We start from the raw sequence: 21,339 nt of genomic DNA, 5'->3' as shown, positions 1-21,339 counted from the left end.
AAAGGGAGCAGGTAGTTATAATCATCTGCTAGTATCTGGTAAAATATTGCTGATGGAACTGTATTCACCTTCATCACAATAATGAACAATTCACAAACATTTTTTAGCTGTGTCCTGCAGAATCACTTTTAGTTTCGTAAAACATGCATAGCTATCATCTCAGGATGCTAATAACTGTAAAGGTAGCAGCCACTTTTCTTGTTCATTTGTCTTTTTCCTTTTATCTGCTTTCCTTTCTCGTTCACGCTTACTCATTATACTTGAATGACTTTTTTCTGTTTTCTACGCTATTATACCAATGCATGTAGAGTAATGGAAGTGAGCAGACATGACTGATCAGGAATGGAAATAATATGGGAATTGGAGTTCTTTGCTGCATTTAATTGTTTGACTACAGTTTTGATGGCCTGGCTAGTCATGGTCTACAGCCAAAATAAAGAAAAGCAAATTGTGTAAAACACCTGCATTGAAAATTGGGGGGTAGGGAATTCCAGCTGTATTTTTCCCTCTAGGATGTAACATTAGAAAGGGAAGTTACATAAAAGAGGGCATGGTATTAATAACCCATGATTAGTGTGTTCAGGTTTGTTTTAAGTTCTTTCGAAAATAAAACACTGCCATTAACATTCATAACAGTGAATCCCAAATGGCCTCAACAACAAAAATATGATCAGGATGATCTAAATCTTCACAAGTTGGTACTTATGTCTAAGACACTACCTGGTGGCTTCTCTTCTGTTGAGAGCCCTCCCTTCAAAATGCCATTTTGGCATTTTTCTTTCAAATGGGGGGTATCATTTGTTAAAACATCACCTGGTAATTTCTCATCTGCGTGAAATCCTCCATTTGTAAATGCATTAGCAGGGTTAGCTTTTTCTTCATCATTTGCACATTCTGAAGAATCATCTGTGGTGCTCTTGAAATGTCGTTTGTAGAGTTGGTAAACTGAGTAATACACAAAAATAAGACTTAGTAAGTATAAACAAAGATTATAAATATTAGCATATGATAACTCTGCATTTATTTAGCACATTCAGCATATAAAAATGGCCCAATAGATTTCTCACACACCAGTAAAAGCCATACCACTTGAGCGGAAACCAAATATTTATTCGACCAACTGAGTTTTAGAAGTGTTTAATGAAGGAGGGGAGGCAGAGAGATTGGGTTTGGACCTGCCATAATGTAAAGCAAAAATGCCTGAAGGCATAGCAGATGCTGTGAATGAAATGGTGGATGGGCAAGAGACTAGACCCAAAATAATGGTAAACTTTCAGGGAGGCACTAGGCCAGGGAACAGAACTAATTGCTCCGCATGGAAATTGTTCTGAAATGTAGCAGGGGGTATGATGATCAGACAGTACATGAGAAAGCTCAATCTCTGTTGAGATAGTCTTATCTAAAGAGGCTGAAAGTAGGGATAACGTCTATCCATTCAAACACAGATCCCAGTGTTAAAGAGGAAAAGGCTTGCACATGCTAAAACATTTGCTTCTAATTTCTGTTTGCCTGGTGATTTGAATATTATGATGAAGTTTGTGTTTGAATACTCTAAATGCAAATGTGGCACAGTCCACCACTACCTTCAAGCAGAATAGGGGAGCCCTGGGAGCTTGTTGACATTTATTCAGGTCCTTCCTGAAGAAGGGCTTATGCCCGAAACGTCGATTCTCCTGCTCCTCGGATGCTGCCTGGCCTGCTGTGTTTACCCAGCACCACATTTTTCAAAATTTATTCAGGTCAGCCTTTCTAGAAAGTAGGCTGGTCATCTTCAACAATTACATTTGGGGAGTGGATTTGCCAGCAGTCATGTCCTGTCCACACATAATGTATCGGAAAGACACGTCAATATTGGTGAAAATACCCACCAAAAGTAATTAGTCGATGCTGAATACTCCAGACAGATTAGAAACAAGCTAATGGGGCTGGTAATGCTGCATTGTGAAAGTAGTGTATGCGTGGACACTTTTCAAGCTGCTTCTAACTTTAATTCAAGTTGGAACTGTAATTGGAAAAAAAACTGGGTTTTTAATGAGAGGTCACGATTTCAAGGTGAGAGGTGGAAAGTTTAATCTGGATACACGTGGCAAGTACTTCAGAAGGTGGTGGGCGTTTGGAACGCATTGCCAGCAGAGGTGGTAGAGGCAGGCACGATAGATTCATTTAAGATGCGTCTGGACAAATGCATGAGTAGGTGGGGAGCAGAGGGATACAGATGCTTAGGAATTGACCGACGGGTTTAGACAGTACATTTGGGTCAGCGCAGGCTTGGAGGGCCGAAGAGCCTTTTCCTGGGCTGTAAATTTTCTTTGTTCTGAGTCATACAGCATGGAGGCAGACCCTTTGCTCCAACTCATCCATGCTGACCAATTTTCCCAAACTAAACTGGTCCCACTTGCCTGCATTTGGCCCATATCCCTCTAAAACTTTCCTATTCATGTACTTATCCAAATGTCTTTTAAATTTTGTAACCGTACCTGCATCTACCACTTCCTCTGGAAGTTCATTGCACATATGAACCACTCTTTGTGGAAACAATTACCCCTCCGTTCCTTTTTAAATCTTTCTCCTCTGATCTTAAAAATATGTCCTCTAGTTTTGAATTCCCCTACTCTTGGGGAAATATCTTTGCCATTCACTTTATCTACATTGGAAAAAAGAAACAAAAACAGAAATTCCTGGGAAAGCTCAGCGGGTCTGGCAGTATCTGTGGTGAGGAAGCAGAGTTAATGTTTCAGAACCAGTGACCCTTCAGAAATGATAGTAGATGTGAAGAGGTGATATTTATTCAATATGGGGGGGGGGGGGGGGGTCTAATTGATAGGTGGAAACGAAGTCTAGAGATAGAGAACAACACTGGGGCAGACAAAGGAATGGGTAATGGTCAATGTGGGAGAATGAATAGCAGCTAATGAGGACTATTTGTAGCTGACAATAGAATGGTTGCGGTGGCAGCCCATGTGATGACAAGGCCTGGTGTGTGGGGGTTGGGGTAAAGACAGAGGAAAAGGTGTTGGGGGCCTAAAATTATTGAATTTGCCGTTTAGTCCTGAAGGCTGGAGGGTCCCCAATCGGAAAACGAGATGCTGTTCTTCCAGCTTAGCTGCAGCACTGCAGCCAGTCCAAGACACAGATGTTGCCCAGGGATCATGATGGTGTGTTAAAGTGACAGGCAGTAGGATGCTCAAGAGTGTTCTTGTGATCAGAATGTAGGTGTCCTGCAAAGCAGTTTCCCAGTGTGCGTTTCATCTCCCCAGTGCAGAGGAGACCAGATTATGAGCAGCAAATACAGTTAACTAGATCAAATGCAGTGTAGATAAATCGCTGCTTTACTTGGAAGCAGGGGAAGGTGCTGTGGGGAGTGGTGGAGGAGTGGTCCAAGGTGTCTCAGAGGGAACGGGCTCTTACAGAAGGCTGACAAGGTTTGGGAGGGAAATAAGTGGTGGTGGAATGCTGCTGGAGGTAGCAGAAATGACGGCTAATGATCCTCTAGATGCTGGTGGGTTGGTAAGTGAGGACCAGTTGACCCTACTGCTGTTGTGGGAAGGAAGAGAGGGGTGAGGACTTAAGTACAGGAGATGGGTTGGATACAGCTGAGGGCCCTGTCAACACTGGTGAGGAATCCTAGGTTGAAGAAGAAGGTGGACATTTTGGAGGCACCTTTGTAAAAATTGGCATCATCGGAACAGATGTGACAGAGATGAAGAAATAGGTTGAAATCGTCTTTACAGGAAGCAGAGTACTAGGGTGTATAGTCATGGAAACTGAAAGTCAGTGGGTTTATAGTGTAATCTGTCATGTCGGACCCATTTCCTGCACTTCAGCCCTCACACCTATCTATAACAAATGAGAGGCCTACTGGCGTTTGGATTTCTGACAACATATGCCCTTTTGTTTTATCATGGGTGAAGTTAACTCTCTTTCATTTCTCAGCCACACAAAACTGTAATCATCCCCAAAAGGTAACAAGAATGTGACCTCATTAAGCAATTGCTTTAAGTATATCATTTGATTCCATCTCGATCTGGTGCTTAGCCTTCAATCAATAATTGTCATGTGCAAATTCTGTATTTTTATTAGATTGCCACCTGCTCCAAAATGCAACTTCTTTCTTGCTGTCAGAAATGCTTTCTAACACGTGTTATTCAGTTTTCAATAGTTCAAAGGTTTCCTTTATCACCTTCTTGCAGCAAAACCTAAGGACATAAGTAGATATAGGCCCTGTGGCCCCTCCTGCTTGCTTCGCCATTCAAATGATCCTGACTGATATGCATCAGCTCCACTTGTTTGTTTTCCATATCCCTAGGAAACCAAAAATCCATCTAGTTGTGCCTTCAATTTACTCCGTGACGGAGCATCCACTCTCTGAGGTAGACAGTTCTAAAAGTCTCTACTGCATGAGTAAGAAACAACTTCACATCTTAGTCTGTAACGACTGTCCTTGTTCTCTGGATTTCCAAAACCAGCATAAGCTACTTTAGCATCTGCCCTGTCCAGTGCCTTGAGAATCATGTATGTTTCAATGAAATTCTCTCTCGTTTTTGTGTACCAAAGAGTTTGGTGCCGTTTTCTCACAATCTCAGCCCACTCATCCCAGGAGCCAATCTAGTGATCCTTCACTGTATTACCTGTAATGCTAGTATATACTTCCTAAAATATCAGGGATCAAAACTGTGCCCAATATTCCAGATATGGTTTCACTAAAACTCTAAACATTTCTAAAAAAACGTTATTCCTGTGCTCAAATCCCCTTGCAATAAAGGCCAATATACCATTGATTTTCCTAACTGCTAGCTGTACCTGAATGTTAACTTTATTTTTCTTTAAACTTCTGAGCATCAATATTTAAAATTTTTATGCAGTTTTACATATATTAAAAATATCTGATTTAGCAAAATGTTGCCACTTTTCCATTCTGTTTCACTTGAGATAAAACTCAGTGTTTGGTTTGCACGTTTATGGCCTTGCTATTGTGATGCAACTTGTATATTCGTACCCCATCTCCACTTGCACCAATATTACTTTGCTATTCTTAGCAACATGTACATCCTCACATGTATCTATCCTTTCTGGAAGTTTATTAATGGTCTCCCATAATTTCTTAGTCTTTCTCCATATCCATCCATGGTCCCAGTTTGGTTTCATTGACAAATTTAAGTACTGTGTCCTTGGTTTCAAGGCCCAAAACCCTGAGTATAAATTGTGAACAGCAGTGAATTCAGCACACATCCAGGTGGAATATTTCTTGCCATAATAATCCCTCCTCCTTAGTCCGATCTTCCTCTTTCTGTCTTCTAACTTATAGTCGATTCTGCCACTTGTTTCCTGACTCTTATTCGCTGTATTTATTATGAAAATTTGAACAAATTATGTCTATTTCCTCTGTCTCCTCCCCAAGGAATATGAAACATACAATAAGTAAGAGCACTGGTAGTCTATTTGGGTCCTCAGTGCCTTTCAATAAGATCACAACTGATTTTTCCTCTGTCTTTAATTCTGCTGTCCTTTGTGCCCCTAAGCCTTTGTTGCCATTTCACAGTATTATGGATTGGTATCCTGAAACAGATTGACTAGAAACCACTGCTTTTATTATGTATTATCTCTTTTATATTGTTATGATAAAAACTTGAGTAAAGCTTGTGGAAACATAGTTGTACTTGAAAAAGTGTCCTGTAACAAATCAACACCAGTAAATTGATATAGAAATTGGGCAGGTCTGGCAGCATTTATGGAGCTAAGTTTCAAGTCTGGAAACATTAACTTTGTTTTCTTTCCACAGTTTCAGATTTCCAGCCTCTACAGTTTTTTTTTTTGGTTAGTAAACTTTTAGATTGGCTCTCTCATTTAGTAAGTGACTTATTAAAATTAAAATTAAAATGACCCCAAAACTTTATACTGGTATCAAATTCTCTTTTTCAAAAGGCCACACTATCTTCAGATTGTAATTTTTCATCAATACGGAGTAATCTGTATTCCTGTATGTTTACCCAACCTGTGTCATTGCTAAACTCGATCCTCTGAGATACCCATGAACTTGGAGCCTCCCTGTCTAACAGGCATCTGCGTTTTCTTCACTTTATTTCTGAGTTTCTTTGTATTTATGGCGAGAGCTTTGAGAGCTGCACTTCCCACTTTTATTTAAATCAATATTTTCCCATTTCATTGCATGCTTAGAATCTATACACCTTCCAGTGATTTTAAAGTCTGTATCTCCAACTGCTAAAGGTCACTTCTTGCTCTTTATCAATAACATGCAGTTTACCTTCACTTTTACCCTCATTCTGAAGCTGCTAACTGCCATTGCATTGTGCTTTATTAAGTTAAATCTTCCTTTTGTAACTGAATTACCCTCTGTGCAAAAACAAATCGTACTAGTTCAGTTGGGTCTTTGCTCCGCAAAGTTTTGGCTTATCCAGTACATTTCCAAATGGGAAATTAAACTCTTCACTTCTGCATCATCATTTCTAACTACATGCTGAAAGGTATAATATTCCTCTCTCTCATATATTTTAATTCTATCCAATGGTCCGTTTAAAGTCAAAAGTAGAATAAAAAACTTACATCCAATCATTATAGCAGCAAATGCTATTTGAAAAACACTGTAGATCAGTGGAAACGTGAACATGAGCACAAGCTGTTCAGGTGAAAAGGAAAGCTGGACAATGGTTGTGCAGAGTTGAGTATTCTGTGCACCAGTCTCTACAGCTACAGTACGACATCTGTAACATAAAGTTGCATTGGTGAGTTAAAGATGCTGGTCAACTGAGCCTTTGCAATACCTAGCATTGTTCTGAATTCATAAATCAACGAAATCTGCAAAGAACTTTGCCACCTTAAATTGTGGTCATGATGTGGAGGAGCCGGTGTTGGACTGGAACGGACAAAGTTAAAAATCTCCAAAAGCTCAGCTTTTGGAGTGCTGCCTAATGAAGGAGGAGCGCTCCAAAAGCTAATACTGTACTTCCAAATAACCTGGTGTTGTGTGATTTTTAAATTGTGATGGATGATTAGGTTAGATTGTTAGATTCCTTTGGAAAATCTTTCATTTCAACTACGTGTAAATTTGTTTAATGTCAATTCATTTTGTGAAATGTAAATTGAAGTCATGAGGCCATAAGATATAGGAGTAGAAGGAGGCCATTCAGTCTATTGCAAGTGTTCTGCCTTCACTGAGATCATGGCGGATCAGTTACCTCATCTCCACTTTCCTGCCTTTTCCCCTTAACCTTGGTTCCCTTACTGGTTAAAAATCTGTGTATCTTAGCCTTGAATATTCTTAACGACACAGCCTGTATAGCCCACAGTGGCAAAGAATTCTACAAATACACTAACCCCTGAGAAAAGAAATTCCTCCTCATCTCTGTCTTAAATGTCTGATCCCATATCCTGAGACTATGACCTCTGCCACAAAGGGAAATAATCTGTGAAGTTAAAGATTACAGAGGAGGAAGTGCTGGATGTCTTGAAGTGGATAAAGGTGGATAAATCCCCAGGACCTGATCAAGTGTACCCGAGAACTCTGTGGGAAGCTAGAAAAGTGATTGCTGGGCCTCTTGCTGAGATATTTGTATCATCGATAGTCACAGGTGAGGTGCCGGAAGACTGGAGGTTGGCAAACGTGGTGCCACTGTTTAAGAAGGGGGGTAAAGACAAGCCAGGGAAATATAGACCAATGAGCCTGACCTCAGTGGTGTGCAAGTTGTTGGAGGGAATCCTGAGGGACAGGACATACATGTATTTGGAAAGGCAAGGACTGAATAGGGATAGTCAACATGGCTTTGTGCATGGGAAATCATGTCTCACAAACTTGCTTGAGTTTTTTGAAGAAGTAACAAAGAGGATTGATAAGGACAGAGCAGTAGATATGATCTATATGGACTTCAGTAAGGCCTTTGACAAGGTTCCCCATGGGAGACTGATTAGCAAGGTTAGGTCTCATGGAATACAGGGGGAACTAGCCATTTGAATACAGAACTGGCTCAAAGGTAGAAGACAGAGGGTGGTGGTGTAGGGTTGTTTTTCAGACTTGAGGCTTGTGACCAGTGGAGTGCCACAAGGATTGGTGCAGGGTCCTCTACTTTTTTTCATTTACATAAATAATTTGGATGCGAGCATAAGAGGTACAGTTAGTAAGTTTACAGATGACACCAAAATTGGAGGTGTAGTGGACAGCAAAGAGGGTTACCTCAGATTACAACAGGATCTTGACCAGATGGGCCAATGGGCTGAGAAGTGGCAGATGGAGTTTAATTCAGATAAATGCAAGGTGCTGCATTTTGGGAAACCAAATCTTAGCAGGTCTTATACATTTAATGGGAAGGTCCGAGGGAGTGTTGCTGAACAAAGAGACCTTGGAGTGCAGATTCATAGCTCCTTGAAAGTGGAGTTGCAGGTAGATAGGATAGTGAAAAAGGCGTTTGGTATGCTTTCCTTTATTGGTCAGAGTATTGAGTACAGGAGTTGGGAGGTCATGTTGCGGCTGTACAGGGCATTGGTTACATCATTGTTGGAATATTGCGTGCAATTCTGGTCTCCTACATTTTGGGAAGATGTTGTGAAACTTGAAAGGGTTCAGAAAAGATTTACAAGGATGTTGCCAGGGTTGGAGGATCTGCGCTACAGGGAGAGGCTGAACAGGCTGGGGCTGTTTTCCCTGGAGCGTCGGAGGCTGAGAGGTGACCTTACAGAGGTTTACAAAATTATGAGGGGCATGGATAGGATAAATCGGCAAAGTCTTTTCCCTGAGATTGGGGAGTCCAGAACTAGAGGGCATAGGTTTAGGGTGAGAGGGGAAAGATACAAAAGAAACCTAAGGGGCAACTTTTTCATGCAGAGGGACGTGTATGGATTGAGCTGCCAGAGAAAGTAGTGGAGGTTGGGTACAGTTGCAACATTTAAGAGGCATTTGTATGGGTATATGAATAGGAAGGGTTTGGAGGGATATGGGCCGGGTGCTGGCAGGTGGGACTAAATTGGGTTGGGATATCTGGTCAGCATGGACGGGTGGGACCGAAGGGTCTGTTTCCATGCTGTACATCTCTATGACTCTAAGAGTTTTATTTTAATTCATTCGTGGGGTGTGAATGTCACTTGCTGATCCAGCATTTATTGCGTTTCCCATATTGCTCAGAGGGCAATGTAGAGTCAGGCACGTTGCTGCTCTCTCATTAGAAACTGGGACTAGTTTAACCTGAGGGTCACCATGCCTAGGAGAAGACAGACGTTGAGGAGAGTCCTTCATGGTACCCTCAGCCAGTATGGGATTGACCCAAGTGGTGAGCATCACTCTGCATTGCAAACCAATCATCTAGCCAACTTACATTCAGCAAAGTTGACTGAAGACTTTATTAGAGGGATGTAACTTAAGATGTTTTAAAAATTGGAATATGTTTTACTCCATGGTGTTTATTGGTAATTGTGTCTTATTACTAACCTGCCTCTGAAAATAATTGACACATACTAATAAAATGCAAAATCTGCAATAAGTGAAGTATTTGAGATCTCATCCAAGCACTGACCGGTCGAATGCAACTCCCAACAAAATTTGAGATAGCTATCCAAGAGAGTGTCTTTAGCACTTCATCTTTAACATTACCTCCCTCCACAACTTGTAACAGTGTATATCATCTACAAGTTGCATTGCAACAATTCATCAAAGTTCCTTAGCACCTTCTAAACATGTAACCTCTACCATCTAGAAGGGCAAGGACAGTAGGTACGTGGGAACATCAGCCCCTGCAAGCTCTCCCCCAAACCACATGCCATCTGAACTATATTACTGTTCCTTTATTGATGCTGGGTCAAGATCCTGTATTTCCGTCCGAGCAGTATTGTAGGTGTACCTACATGACAGGTGTTGCAGTGTTGAAGACAGCTGACCGTTACCTTCAAGGGTAATTTGAGATTGGCAATAAATGATGGCTGAGCCAATGATGACTACATCCTGTCACCCAGGAAATAAAACTAGTGAAACTGGTGAATGAAACATACTGGTTCGACTAGCCTTGAGTATTTCAAAATGGAGATCCAGTGCAACCAGCATATTCATTTCCAAAAATTACCTTTTTTTAAATAGTTTTTCTTCCTTGTGGGAATGAATTTTAAGAATGCACCTATGGAGAAAGTTATAAATTTTTTCTTGACTTGTAACTTCGCAAAACAAGTAACAAGACCAACTTATATAAATATATTAAAGGGAAGAGGTTAACCAGGGAATGAGTAAGGCCCGTTAGGGACCAAGGAGGAAATGTGGCAGGATATTGGAAGGGTATTGAATGAAAACCTCTCTTCAGTCTTCCCCCTAGGAAAGGAGAACATAGATATGGAGTTCAGGAAAAGGGACTGTGAGGAACTTGTGCAGTTTGACATAGGAAATGGGGAGATATTGGAGGTTCTGTCAAGCTTAAAAACAGACAAATTCCTTGGCTTAGGTGAATTGTATCCCAGACTGCCATGGGATGTGAGGCAGGGAATTGCAGGGGCTCTGACACACATTGTAAATTCCTCTCTAGCCATAGGGAGGTGCCAGAGGACTGGAGAGTGGCTAAGGTGGTTCCACATTTTAAGGGAGATGGTAAAGATGAACCAGGAAATGACAGACAAGTGAGTCTTGTGTCAGTAGTAGGGAAACTATTGGAGAAAATTCTGAAGGACTGAATTGATACCCACTTGGAGAGGCATGGGTTAATTAGGGATAGCATGACTTTGTGAAAGGGAGGTCTGTCTAAGAAATCGGGTACAATTTTTAAAAAATGTGCTCAAGTTTGTGGAGAAGGCAGTTCAGTTGATGTAGTTTATGGATTTTAGCAAAACTTTTGACAAAGTTCCACATGGGAGATTGAGAAGGTTAAAGCACATGGAAATGAGGGAAACTTAGCGAGATGGATCAGAAACTGGCTTAGTAATAGGAAACAAAGAGTTGTGGTAGAAGGCTGTTTGAGTGAGTGGAGGCCCTTAGTGTTTGTTTTATACATAAATCGGTGGCAGGGTGGCACAGTGGTTAGCACTGCTGCCTCACAGTGCCAGAGACCCGCCTCAGGCAACTCTCTGTGTGGAGTTTGCACATTCTCCCTGTGTCTGTGTGGGTTTCCTCCGGGTGCTCTGGTTTCCTCCCACAGTCCAAAAATGTGCAGGTTAGGTGAATTGACCATGCTAAATTGCCCCTAGTGTTAGGTGAAGGGGTAAATGTAGGGGTATGGGTCTGGGTGGGTTGCGCTTCGGTGGGTTGTTGTGGATTTGTTGGGCTGAAGGACCTGTTTCCACACTGTAAGTAATCTAATCTAAATGACATTGATGAAAAGGTGGGGGATTGTTAAGCAAATTTGCATGTGATGCCAAGATTGGTAGAGTGAATAATAATGAAGAAGATGGTTGTAGATTGTATGAAAATGTAGATGAATTGCTCAGGTGGGCAGACCAGTGGCAGATGGTATTTAACCTTGGTAAGTGCGAGGTGATGTGCATTGGAAGAAGCACCGAGATGAGGGAGTATTTAATGAATGACAGGATACTGGGTAGCTTAGATGAATAAAAGGGACCTATGAGTAATTATTCAAAGATCGCTAAAGTTGGCAGAGCACTTGGTTGGGAGGGTTAAGAAGATGTATGGGACACTTGCTATCATCAGTTGTGACATTGGTTATATAGTGCAGGGTCTTTCCTGCTGTTCAGGGACACAACACTAAGGAACTGTGTTAGTGGGCATTTTGAGCAAGGAAGTGAAACCGCTGTCATTAAATCAGTATGCATCCTGTGTGACTTCATTATCTGCCTTTCTGCTTACATCTGGCAGAAGCTGACAGTACATGAGCAATGTACTCAGCAATGTGGCTTCTAGAACAATTCGCTCACGTGAAGGTAAGAGGGCTAAAGATGGCATGTTGGGCATTCAAGGGGCACACACAGTTCCCACCAGACAAGTGCCAACACGTTTCACATCTCACCCACTAATTCTCCAAAGTGCTTATGGTCATTATTTGCCTGAGATAATTGTTACATCATCCAAACACCACTGAAGCTTCAGCAGAAATTTTACTCATTCAAAACTCATTCACTGAGACAGAGTAAAATTGGGTCTGATCTGTGTGGATTCACCTGTTATTTTTTCCTGTTATGGTTCTAACATCTGTTTTTCTCTTAATCTCAAACTGCATTCTTGCATGTTCCTGACCTTCCAGCTGTGTCTGGTTTTGTTTTTCCTTTCTGATAAAGTATAATTTACAGCAGTGCATCATGTGACTTCATTTCATTTCATTCATGACTTCACAAAAAGTTTTACCTGAACCAAGGCTGGCCAGCAATACGTGCCAAAATAAATCCGAGTGCATATCCAATAGCTGGATAGATTGTCCCAATGATCCACAGGTAAGGTGATGTAGCCCAGGAACCTTTGTACAGCAGAGCTCCAGTTACAGCTGTAGCAACTATAAGGAACGCTCCAGTGATAGATCCAATCTAGGTGAAAGGGTTATATTAAAATGACAGAGTCAGATTCACCAAAGCACATAAGGAGGCCTTTCAGCCCATCAAATCCATGCACAGTCTCAATAGACCGACTTGTCCCGTTCCACTCAACCTCCACCCTCTTAGCTCTGAAAATGTATTTCCATCAAGTACCCACAAAATCTCCATCCACTATAAAGCAATAAAAAATACAAGTTTTTAAGAATGAAGAATTGTTTCTGAATATTGTATCACATTGAGAACAAGTCTGAGTTGGTGCTGTGAGGCAGCAGTGCTAACCACTGAGCCACCGTGATTCAATTAATGATGTGAGCATATAAACAGGTTACTTCAGTAAATGAAATTCTCATCTTCTAGTATAGAGAGTTCGTTGTAATATTTAAGGACACTTTTAGTAAAACACTAAAATAAAATTCAGTGAAATATTGAAGAAAATGAAATTATAATATGGCACCTAAAAGGATGAGCCTGAGATTAATGATCTACAAACGGAATTACATTGAGACTTCCTGCACAGAGCTTTAACACAACAAAACTAGTTTAAGGGGGCTCCACTCAAAATCTCATTCAGTTAGGGATGCCCATTACAGATTGGGAACAGGGATGACTTGTTGCCGGTATGTTGTGTTTTCCTATGTGCCACATTGAAATGGATGCCAGTCCAAATTTCTGCCAGTAATCAGAAAAGCATTAGAAAGAGAGTTAAGCAAGCTCAAAGAATCACCACGATGCCCATCAAATCCCCACCAACCTGCTGAAGGGCATCCCACCCAGGCAACCCTGCATTTACTGTGGCTAATCCATCCAGCCTGCACATTATGGACAGTTTAACATAGTCAACTCATTTAGTCCACACATGTTTGGACTGTGGGAGGGAACTGGAGCACCCAGAGGAAACCCATACAGACACAGGAAGAATGGGAAAACTCCACATAGACGAGCACCCAAGTATGGAATTGAATCTGGGCCCCTGGTACTATGAGATAGTGGTGCTAACTGCTGAGCCACTGTGCTGCTCAAACAGCTATAACGTAGGACAAGTTCACCAGAGTAACTGTACCTACCACCTTTCTGCTCGATGGCAGGAGTGAGTGTCATTCGATTGGGCATTCTCATTGTGTAGCTGGAATTATGACATCAGGGTGCTCAGATAGTATTAAAGAACTTTAATGACACACATACACACGACACAAAGAACACTGAGATCAAATAACTTTTACATATTTTATATTAAACAATGACACAGATTCATGTGGTGAATATAGAGGTAATCTATTCTGAAATAAAACTTAACTTTTCTAAAGAAAAACCCAAACATTTCACATATATAAAACGATTTGGAGGTGCCAGTGTTGAACTGGGGTGTACAAAGTTAAAAATCACACAACACCAGGTTATAATCCAACAGATTTATTTGGAAGCACTAGTTTTCGGAACGACGCTCCTTCATCAGGTGGTTGTGGAGTATAAGATTGTAAGGCACAGAATTTACAGCAAAAGTTTACAGTTGCATCACACTGACAACATTCACACCAGTTCACCTGGTGTTCTTCTAAAACTTTGGCAAATCATTCAAAGAAGAGCCAGAGGAATTGTAGGCTCCACAAAATGTTCTTGTTTCACAATTGTTGGAAGTCACTTACCTTCAATATGAGCTTGGCCTTTTGTGGCCATTTGTAGTTCGTATAAACCCCAACTGCAACAGGAATTAGAAGGCTTGCCAAGGTAATACCTAGGATATGGAAATTTCAGCTTTATTCAATTCCTATAAGCGAACATGTTAAAACAAAGTCTGACCATTCTTATGAAATTTGGTGTTCACAAATTACCTATGCTGTCATAGGGAATCTGGACGAAATCTGTGTCCACCCAGGTTTTAGTGTAGATGAAAAGGCAAAGAGGCATCATTCCCATCCCCAGCACTGTCGAGCATGTCGTCATACTTATGCTGAAAGCAAAAATATTTTAAAATAACGATGGAATATAAAACTGAATTGTAAAATAGGTTCTTGGTCCTTAAAGTTATATTGTTAGTATATTAGCAGAGAAGCACTTAAATCTGTTGCATTGATCAAGCGCTGTTTTCGGTGTTTGAATTTGCTAATTAAATGAAGATTAAACCAGTCAAAGCTCCAATCGAAAGATAGTGTTTTGACATTGTAAATAATGGGAAATAATTGAAGGATAAATTAGATAATACTTCACCAAATAATAGCCTTTGGAAAGTCAATTTGCTTGCAATATCAAATTGCAGATTCTTTACATTTCCTGCTCTAAATAATTTGCAGACAGGCTATATTCGATAATAAAGTTAAAGAATACCACAGTTCTATGTATTCCACAGGTCATAGCAGGTAATCATTTATTTAATTTTGTCTGGGTGATGTTTCTAATGCATTGATTAATGTAATTATTAGGATGTAACTATTGATGTTAATTTTAAATAAAAAACAGGAAAATAATAAAGAAATATTAACCAATCTATGGAGAAGCAGTATTTGGTGGTATTTAAATTAATGCGGCATATAAATTTTGCTGAACATGTTAATTGCTATCAATACTTTCCGAACAAAATTGAGACGCCCTCTGAAGTTGAAATTGATAGAACAAACTGGGCGGTAGCAGTTTGGGTGACCTTGTTTTGCACCATATCTGATTTCATTTTAGAACATAGAACGTAGAATATTACAGCGCAGTATAGGCCCTTCGGCCCTCGATGTTGCACCATCCTGTGAAACCAATCTGAAGCCTATCTAACCTACACTATTAGGTTTTTTTCTATTTGTCTATCCATTGACCATTTAAATGTTCTTAAAGCTGGCATAGAAAACAGTTGCTGACATGCTATCACCCATTTTGTGTTATTATCCGAGGTCAATTTCACTCGTTTTAAGACCAAAGGAATTAGGAACAGGAGTAGGCCATTTGGCCCTTCAGGATGGCTCTGCCATTCAATAGGATCATGGCTAATCTGACATTCCTCATGTCCACTCTCCTGCCATTCACCACAGCCCCTGAGTCCCCTTCGTTTTATATCCAACTTGTTGAGTCGTCACAGATTTTAAATAGTGATGGTACGTTTGAATATTGATCATGTTAGAAATGTAACTTAGATGTATTGACATGCACCTCAGGAGCTGCAACCTGTGGGACTATTGGCTAAATGCCAAAAAAAGGGGATTAGATCAGCAGCTCGATCTTAGGCTGCCTTCGACATTCAGTCATAGAGATGTACAGCACGGAAACAGACCCTTCGATCCAACCCGTCCATACCGACCAGATATCCTAACCTAATCTAGTCCCACCTGCCAGCACCCGGCCCATATCCCTCCAAAACCTTTCTGTTCATATACCCATCCAGATGCCTTTTAAATGTTATAATTGAACCAGCCCCCACCACTTCCTCTGGCAGCTCATTCCACACACACACCACGCTCTGCATGAAAACATTGCCCCTTAGGTCCCTTTTAATTCTTTTCCCCTCTCAGCTTATACCTATGCCCTCTAGTTTTGGATTCCCCCACCCTAGGAAAAAAACTTGGCTATTTACCCTAGCCATACCCCTCACGATTTTATAAACCTCTATAAGGTCACCCCTCAGCCTCCGATGCTCCAGGGAAAATAGCCCTAGCTTATTTAGTCTCTCCCTATAGCTCAAACTCTCCAACCCTGGCAACATCCTTGTAAATCTTTTCTGAATTATTTTTATGTTCCACAAAATCCGTCCTATAGCAGGGAGACCAAGATTGAACTCAGTATTCCAAAAGTGGCCAAACCAATGTCTTGTACAACCACAACATGACCTTCCAACTCCTGTACTCAATGCACTGACCACATGGCTTTATTCTCTGCTTTAAATTTTCTATAATTCCATAGGCCAACTCATCAAATATTTCACCATTGGCTGAAAGCTCTAATGATGTAAAACACTCCAATTATTGCACAAGTTTGACTTACCAAAAAACCTCATTAATAACAGTTTAGACATTTTCATTGTGGTACGTGCCTTTTGTTTTAATGATACACATTTGGGTTAAAATACGGAGAGCAATGGAAACAATTCATGTCTGAAGTTGCGTAGACAGATGGTAATTGAAATTTAATATGAACAAACGCAGGTTGTTCTGCTATAACACGTTTTGTTAAATCAAATTCTCCCCTAACACAATTGATGAATTGGGAACACCGTTTCTAAAGCACAAACTTTTAAAGTGTGTCTTGATTGTAATGTGATTAGGTGGGACTAGTTCAGTTTGGGATTATGTTTGGCATGGACTGGTTGGACCGAAGGGTCTGTTTCCTTGACTCTATGATAAGTCCATCTCCTGGGGAAAGGGATGGCTAGGCCACATATAAGAATAAAATTCATACATAATCATGATTTTAGAATTAGATTTAAAGACACACAGTTGTAGGAAAGCTGGTCAAAATATATCTGTCCATTTCTATTTACTTCAGAAATGACCAATTATATTTGGAGTTGAGAGTGTGGTGCTGGAAAAGCACAGCAGGCCAGGCAGTATCTGAGGAGCAGGAGAATTAACGTTTCAAGCAAGAGCCCTTCATCAGGATGGGTTGCAGGGTTCAGTTCATTAATCCCAGAACTTCCTGATGAAGAGCTTATGCCCGAAATGTTAATTCTCCTGCTCCTTGGATGCTGCTTGACCTGCTGTGCTTTTCCAGCACCACACTCTCGATCCTGATCTCCAGCACCTGCCAGTCCTTACTGTCTTCCAATTATATTTGGATTTAGTTTGCAGCTGTTTGCTGTCATTCAGTGACTCCTGCTAGAAAAAATTGATAATGTGGATGGCGTAAAATACAGAATAGCTCTTCACTGGGAATCTTGTTAACACTGTGAAGGTATAGATATGAAGAGTGTGGAGCACCATTGGGTGGCAGAGTTTGAGGGCAGAGAAAGGACAGAAAGCTGCTTCTGAAATGGCACATAGTTCAGGCAGACAGCTAACAGTGAAATTCTGATAGTTTAACTTTTACTTTTACAGCACATTGCTACAAAATACATCTTACTGCTGAGTATAATTAACCAGTTAAAAGGGTGGCAGAGTGGTTAACACTGCCACCTCATAGTACCAGGAATCTGGGTTCAACCCCAGTCTTGGGTGACTGTGTGGCATTTCCATGTTCATAGAATCCCTACAGTGTGGAAACAGGCCATTTGACCTAATAAGTCCACACTGGCCCTCTGAGGAGTGACCCATACCCCTACCCTACTACTCTACATTTACCCCTGACTAATGCACCTAACCTACACAATTGCACATTCTGCCTGTGATTGTGTGTTTTTCCTCCCACAATGCATACATGATGAGCTGAATAGTCTCTTTATACCCTAATTTTCCATTAGGAATGATATTGTAAATATTATATGACTATATTGTATGTATATATAATATTATGGGGGTGTCCAGAGCAGGGGGCGTCTGGTTATCAGTGTGTTGACTCAAGACTGGGATACAGACAGACTCTGACCTCACACCTTTAATGTATTGTCTGAGCTGAGATGTCACTTTTCCTTATACAACCTTAAGTTATCTCAAGAATAAGACTGGAAGTAAGTTCTAGGTTTTACATATTAATGAACGGAAACCTGCAGCCTATTCTAAAAGATGAAAGACTTAACAACAATTTAGGTTTGTTCAATACATCATTTTAATTGCATGACACTAAGATCTTTTGTATAAATTCTGTGTCCTATGATCCTGCTCCACAGCTACCTGATGAAGGAGCAGTGCTTTGAAAGCTAGTGTTTCCAAATAAACCTGTTGGACTATAACCTGGTGGTGTGTGATTTTTAACACTGATGAAGTATGTATAACTCCTACATGTGGAAGTATATAAACTATACCTGATACATGTGGCATTGCTGATTGAGGTGTCCTACAGTTACCAGTTAGTGACTCTCAGCCGTTTGCAATGACTGAGGGGGAGGTCACAGGCTGGCTGACACAGAGGTAGGTAGCACTGCTTGACGAATGAGCTATGGGTTCCCTTGGGCCAAAAACACTTTGTGATCTATATTGTTAACAATTTTCACCATTTCAAATATCATCAATGTGTGACCAGGACAATAGAGAAGCTACCCAATGAATCAATTTATATTTTATAGCAGTTTTCTTGTTAATAACAATTTCTATTATTGTCGAAATCGTCCAGACGCAACAAGCTTATGTTAGATGGCAATAACATACGAGAAACAGAAACACTGCACGTAATATTTTGCAGGAATATCGAGTTACGAATTAGATTCCCTACAGTGTGGAAACAGGCCCTCCAGCCCAACAAGTCCACACCAACCCTCCAAAGAGTAACCCACCCAGACCCATTTCCCCTCTGATTAATACACCTAACACTATGGCCAATTCACCTAACCTGCACATCTTTGGACTGTGAGAGGAAACCCATACAGACATAGGGAGAATGTGCAAACTCCACACAGACAGTCACCCGAGGCTGGAATTGAACTTGGGACCCTGGTGCTGTGAGGCAGCAGTGCTAACCACTGAGCCACCGTGCCACCTTAATGTTATGGCAAACAATCTGAGATAATATTAGAGAGAAATTATCAACTTACCTAAGATCCATGTCTCCATCCAACCAGTAAGTCATAATGTTGGAGCCCGTTCCACCTGGACAACATCCCATTATTAATACGGCCACCGCTTGGACAGGGTGTATTTGAAAGGCCGTTGACAACAGAAAGGCAATCAGGGGCATAATGCCGAACTGACAAAGAAAGCCCACGCATATTCCCCACGGCCTCTTAATATGGCCCCAGAGCTTTTTGGCTTCAACATTACAACCCATGGAAAACATCACCAACGCCAACAGGATTGTCAGCACAGTACTTAAAATAAGGCTCATCGACTGGTTAAAATCATCAATAGGCAACAGACAGGACGTGTCATTGCAATTGGTGGCATGTTCAGGACAGAACGAATAAATCATTGAAAGGCTTTTCACGGTTTTCAAAGTCATAGTTTCTCCCATCCTCTCAGGTTCACAACCCTTTCAACAGTCGTTCTTGCCAAAAACAAAAAGATGTAAGGAACTCGGAAATGATCTGCTTAGTAGCTTGAGTGTAAAGAGAAGGAACTGAATGTGAATTTGCCTTTAATATAGCTGGAGAGCAATAAAAATGTTATAAACACTTACTCATATTTTATAGGTTTGGCCATTGGAAATATGCAGAAATGATCGTCAGCATTATATGAGTGAAATTATATTGCTAACCCTCTTGGTGACTGGATTTAGCTTTCAAGGTGCTGTACGAGCTGCAAAAGTATTTGATCATAAATATAAAGCATGTGAATTACTAATTAAGGATAGAACATATGCAACATTTAAGAACATCTTTACTCAGCGAGTCGTGAGTTCATGGAATGCCCTGCCAGTAGCAGTGGTGGACTCTCCCTCATTATGGGCATTTAAGCGGGCATTGGATAGGCATATGGAGGATAGTGGGCTAGTGTAGGTTAGGTGGGCTTGGATCGGCGCAACATTGAGGGCGAAGGGCCTGTACTGCGCTGTATTCTTCTATGTTCTATGTTCTATGTTAACATGTTTTAATTTACTGGATTACATATTTCCTCAACTAAATCTCCCAACTACCTTTTATTCCCTTCTTTCTCCCTTGTCTGGTTTTTCCTTAAATTATTTTAAATGATTCACTTCTAATACTCCCTGTGGTCATGAATTCCACAATCTCACCATTGCTGAGATTTAAAAGATCATTAGGGTTTCTGCTTCTTTGAAATTAAGCCTGTCGTCTTATAAATCAAATCCAACTTTATGCATGCAATCTATTTAAGCATAGCTCAAGGATGGCTGCAAAATCAGAGAGATTGTGCAATTTCCCTGCAATCTAGTGATCTCTTCCGTAATTGAAAAAATACCATGGAGGCTAAATTTGATCACTGACAAAAACTGACATGGGACTCATGATGAAGCATTAACTTGCACTTTTCCCTTTACACGTAGACAGCATCGAAATATCATACTCTCTGCTCATTTACACAATAGTTAGAGACACCAACACAGCTCCAAATGTGCTGTTAAATGGTTGAATGGCTCAGCCCAAGTTTATTCAAGAGCAACATATCAGTCCAGTCTGCACCTTTCCAGAGGTGGATGTGTTGTGGTGCAGTAGCTGGTGAAAGTCTATCTGGAGAAGGCTAGAAAGGTGTTTCATATCTTCAAGAACAGTTTATATTCTGTCACAGGGCAGAGTACACCTTCTAATTCTCTGACACAGCTATGGAGTCCTTGATGAATAAAGTTGGATTGGAGGAGAGACACCTCTCTAATACAGAGAGGTCTTCAAGCAATCCAGCCAAAGGTAATAGAAACAGATCGCCAACATTGTCCATGCTGTTGTGTATCATCAAAGGATATGGATATATTGGAGGACGAGGTTTACTGGCCTCACAAGAGTGGTCAAGGTCAACAAATTAATCGACAAATGCCATCCGGTTACTATAGAACCACTAGCCTTACACAGTGTTCAGTTCACCACATCCATATCACTCACACGTTAACCACATCCTTCATAAATGACTCATGCCTTGCTACTGCAAGTCCCACACAACTCAAGGCTTGCAGATTCTGCCAGCATGTCAGACATGTCCAAGACTGATTGACAGATCTTCCTGTCTATCTTACAGGACAAGGTGACACACAAGTGCAGGTAGCAGGGGGGCAGGCAGAGATGCATTTTTGCCATAACCACATCTGAGATGCTTTGTTGTGGCTGAAATGATTGGTGGGTGGCACGGTGGCACAGTGGTTAACACTGCTGCCTCACAGTGCAAGAGACCTGGGTTCAATTCCTGCCTCAGGTGAAGTTTGCACATTCTC

General features: G+C 40.9%; 1 protein-coding gene across 1 annotated transcript; it reads right to left on the bottom strand.

The window, feature by feature from the left end:
- Nucleotides 1–107: 107 nt before the first annotated feature.
- On the bottom strand, nucleotides 108–19,540 carry slc10a2 (solute carrier family 10 member 2). Its single transcript, XM_043691138.2, has 6 exons — nucleotides 19,058–19,540; nucleotides 14,292–14,410; nucleotides 14,106–14,194; nucleotides 12,278–12,453; nucleotides 6,562–6,719; nucleotides 108–945 (listed from the first exon to the last, which is right to left on the bottom strand). Exons 1-6 carry the CDS (start codon nucleotides 19,471–19,473, stop codon nucleotides 689–691), a joined length of 1,215 nt encoding a protein of 404 aa, XP_043547073.2. The 5' UTR covers nucleotides 19,474–19,540; the 3' UTR covers nucleotides 108–688.
- Between the last annotated feature and the right edge of the window lie 1,799 nt (nucleotides 19,541–21,339).

Source organism: Chiloscyllium plagiosum, unplaced genomic scaffold, assembly GCF_037043375.1.
Source record: "Chiloscyllium plagiosum isolate Xiang-an unplaced genomic scaffold, Cpla_swu_hap1 HiC_scaffold_6, whole genome shotgun sequence".
Taxonomy (NCBI): Eukaryota; Metazoa; Chordata; class Chondrichthyes; order Orectolobiformes; family Hemiscylliidae; genus Chiloscyllium; species Chiloscyllium plagiosum.
Note: the sequence above shows the minus strand (reverse complement) of the source record. Positions and strands in the feature narration are given on the sequence as shown.

Bases quoted from the DNA above. Each gene is read 5' to 3' on its own strand.
- slc10a2 (XM_043691138.2), bottom strand. From the start codon at position 19,473: ATGGGAGAAACTATGACTTTGAAAACCGTGAAAAGCCTTTCAATGATT. The intron at 14,411-19,057 runs GTAAGTTGATAA...TTTTGCTTTCAG, and splicing joins GATGGAGACATGGATCTTAG to CATAAGTATGACGACATGCT. The intron at 6,720-12,277 runs GTAAAACTTTTT...TTTATGTTACAG, and splicing joins GCTGGCCAGCCTTGGTTCAG to ATGTCGTACTGTAGCTGTAG.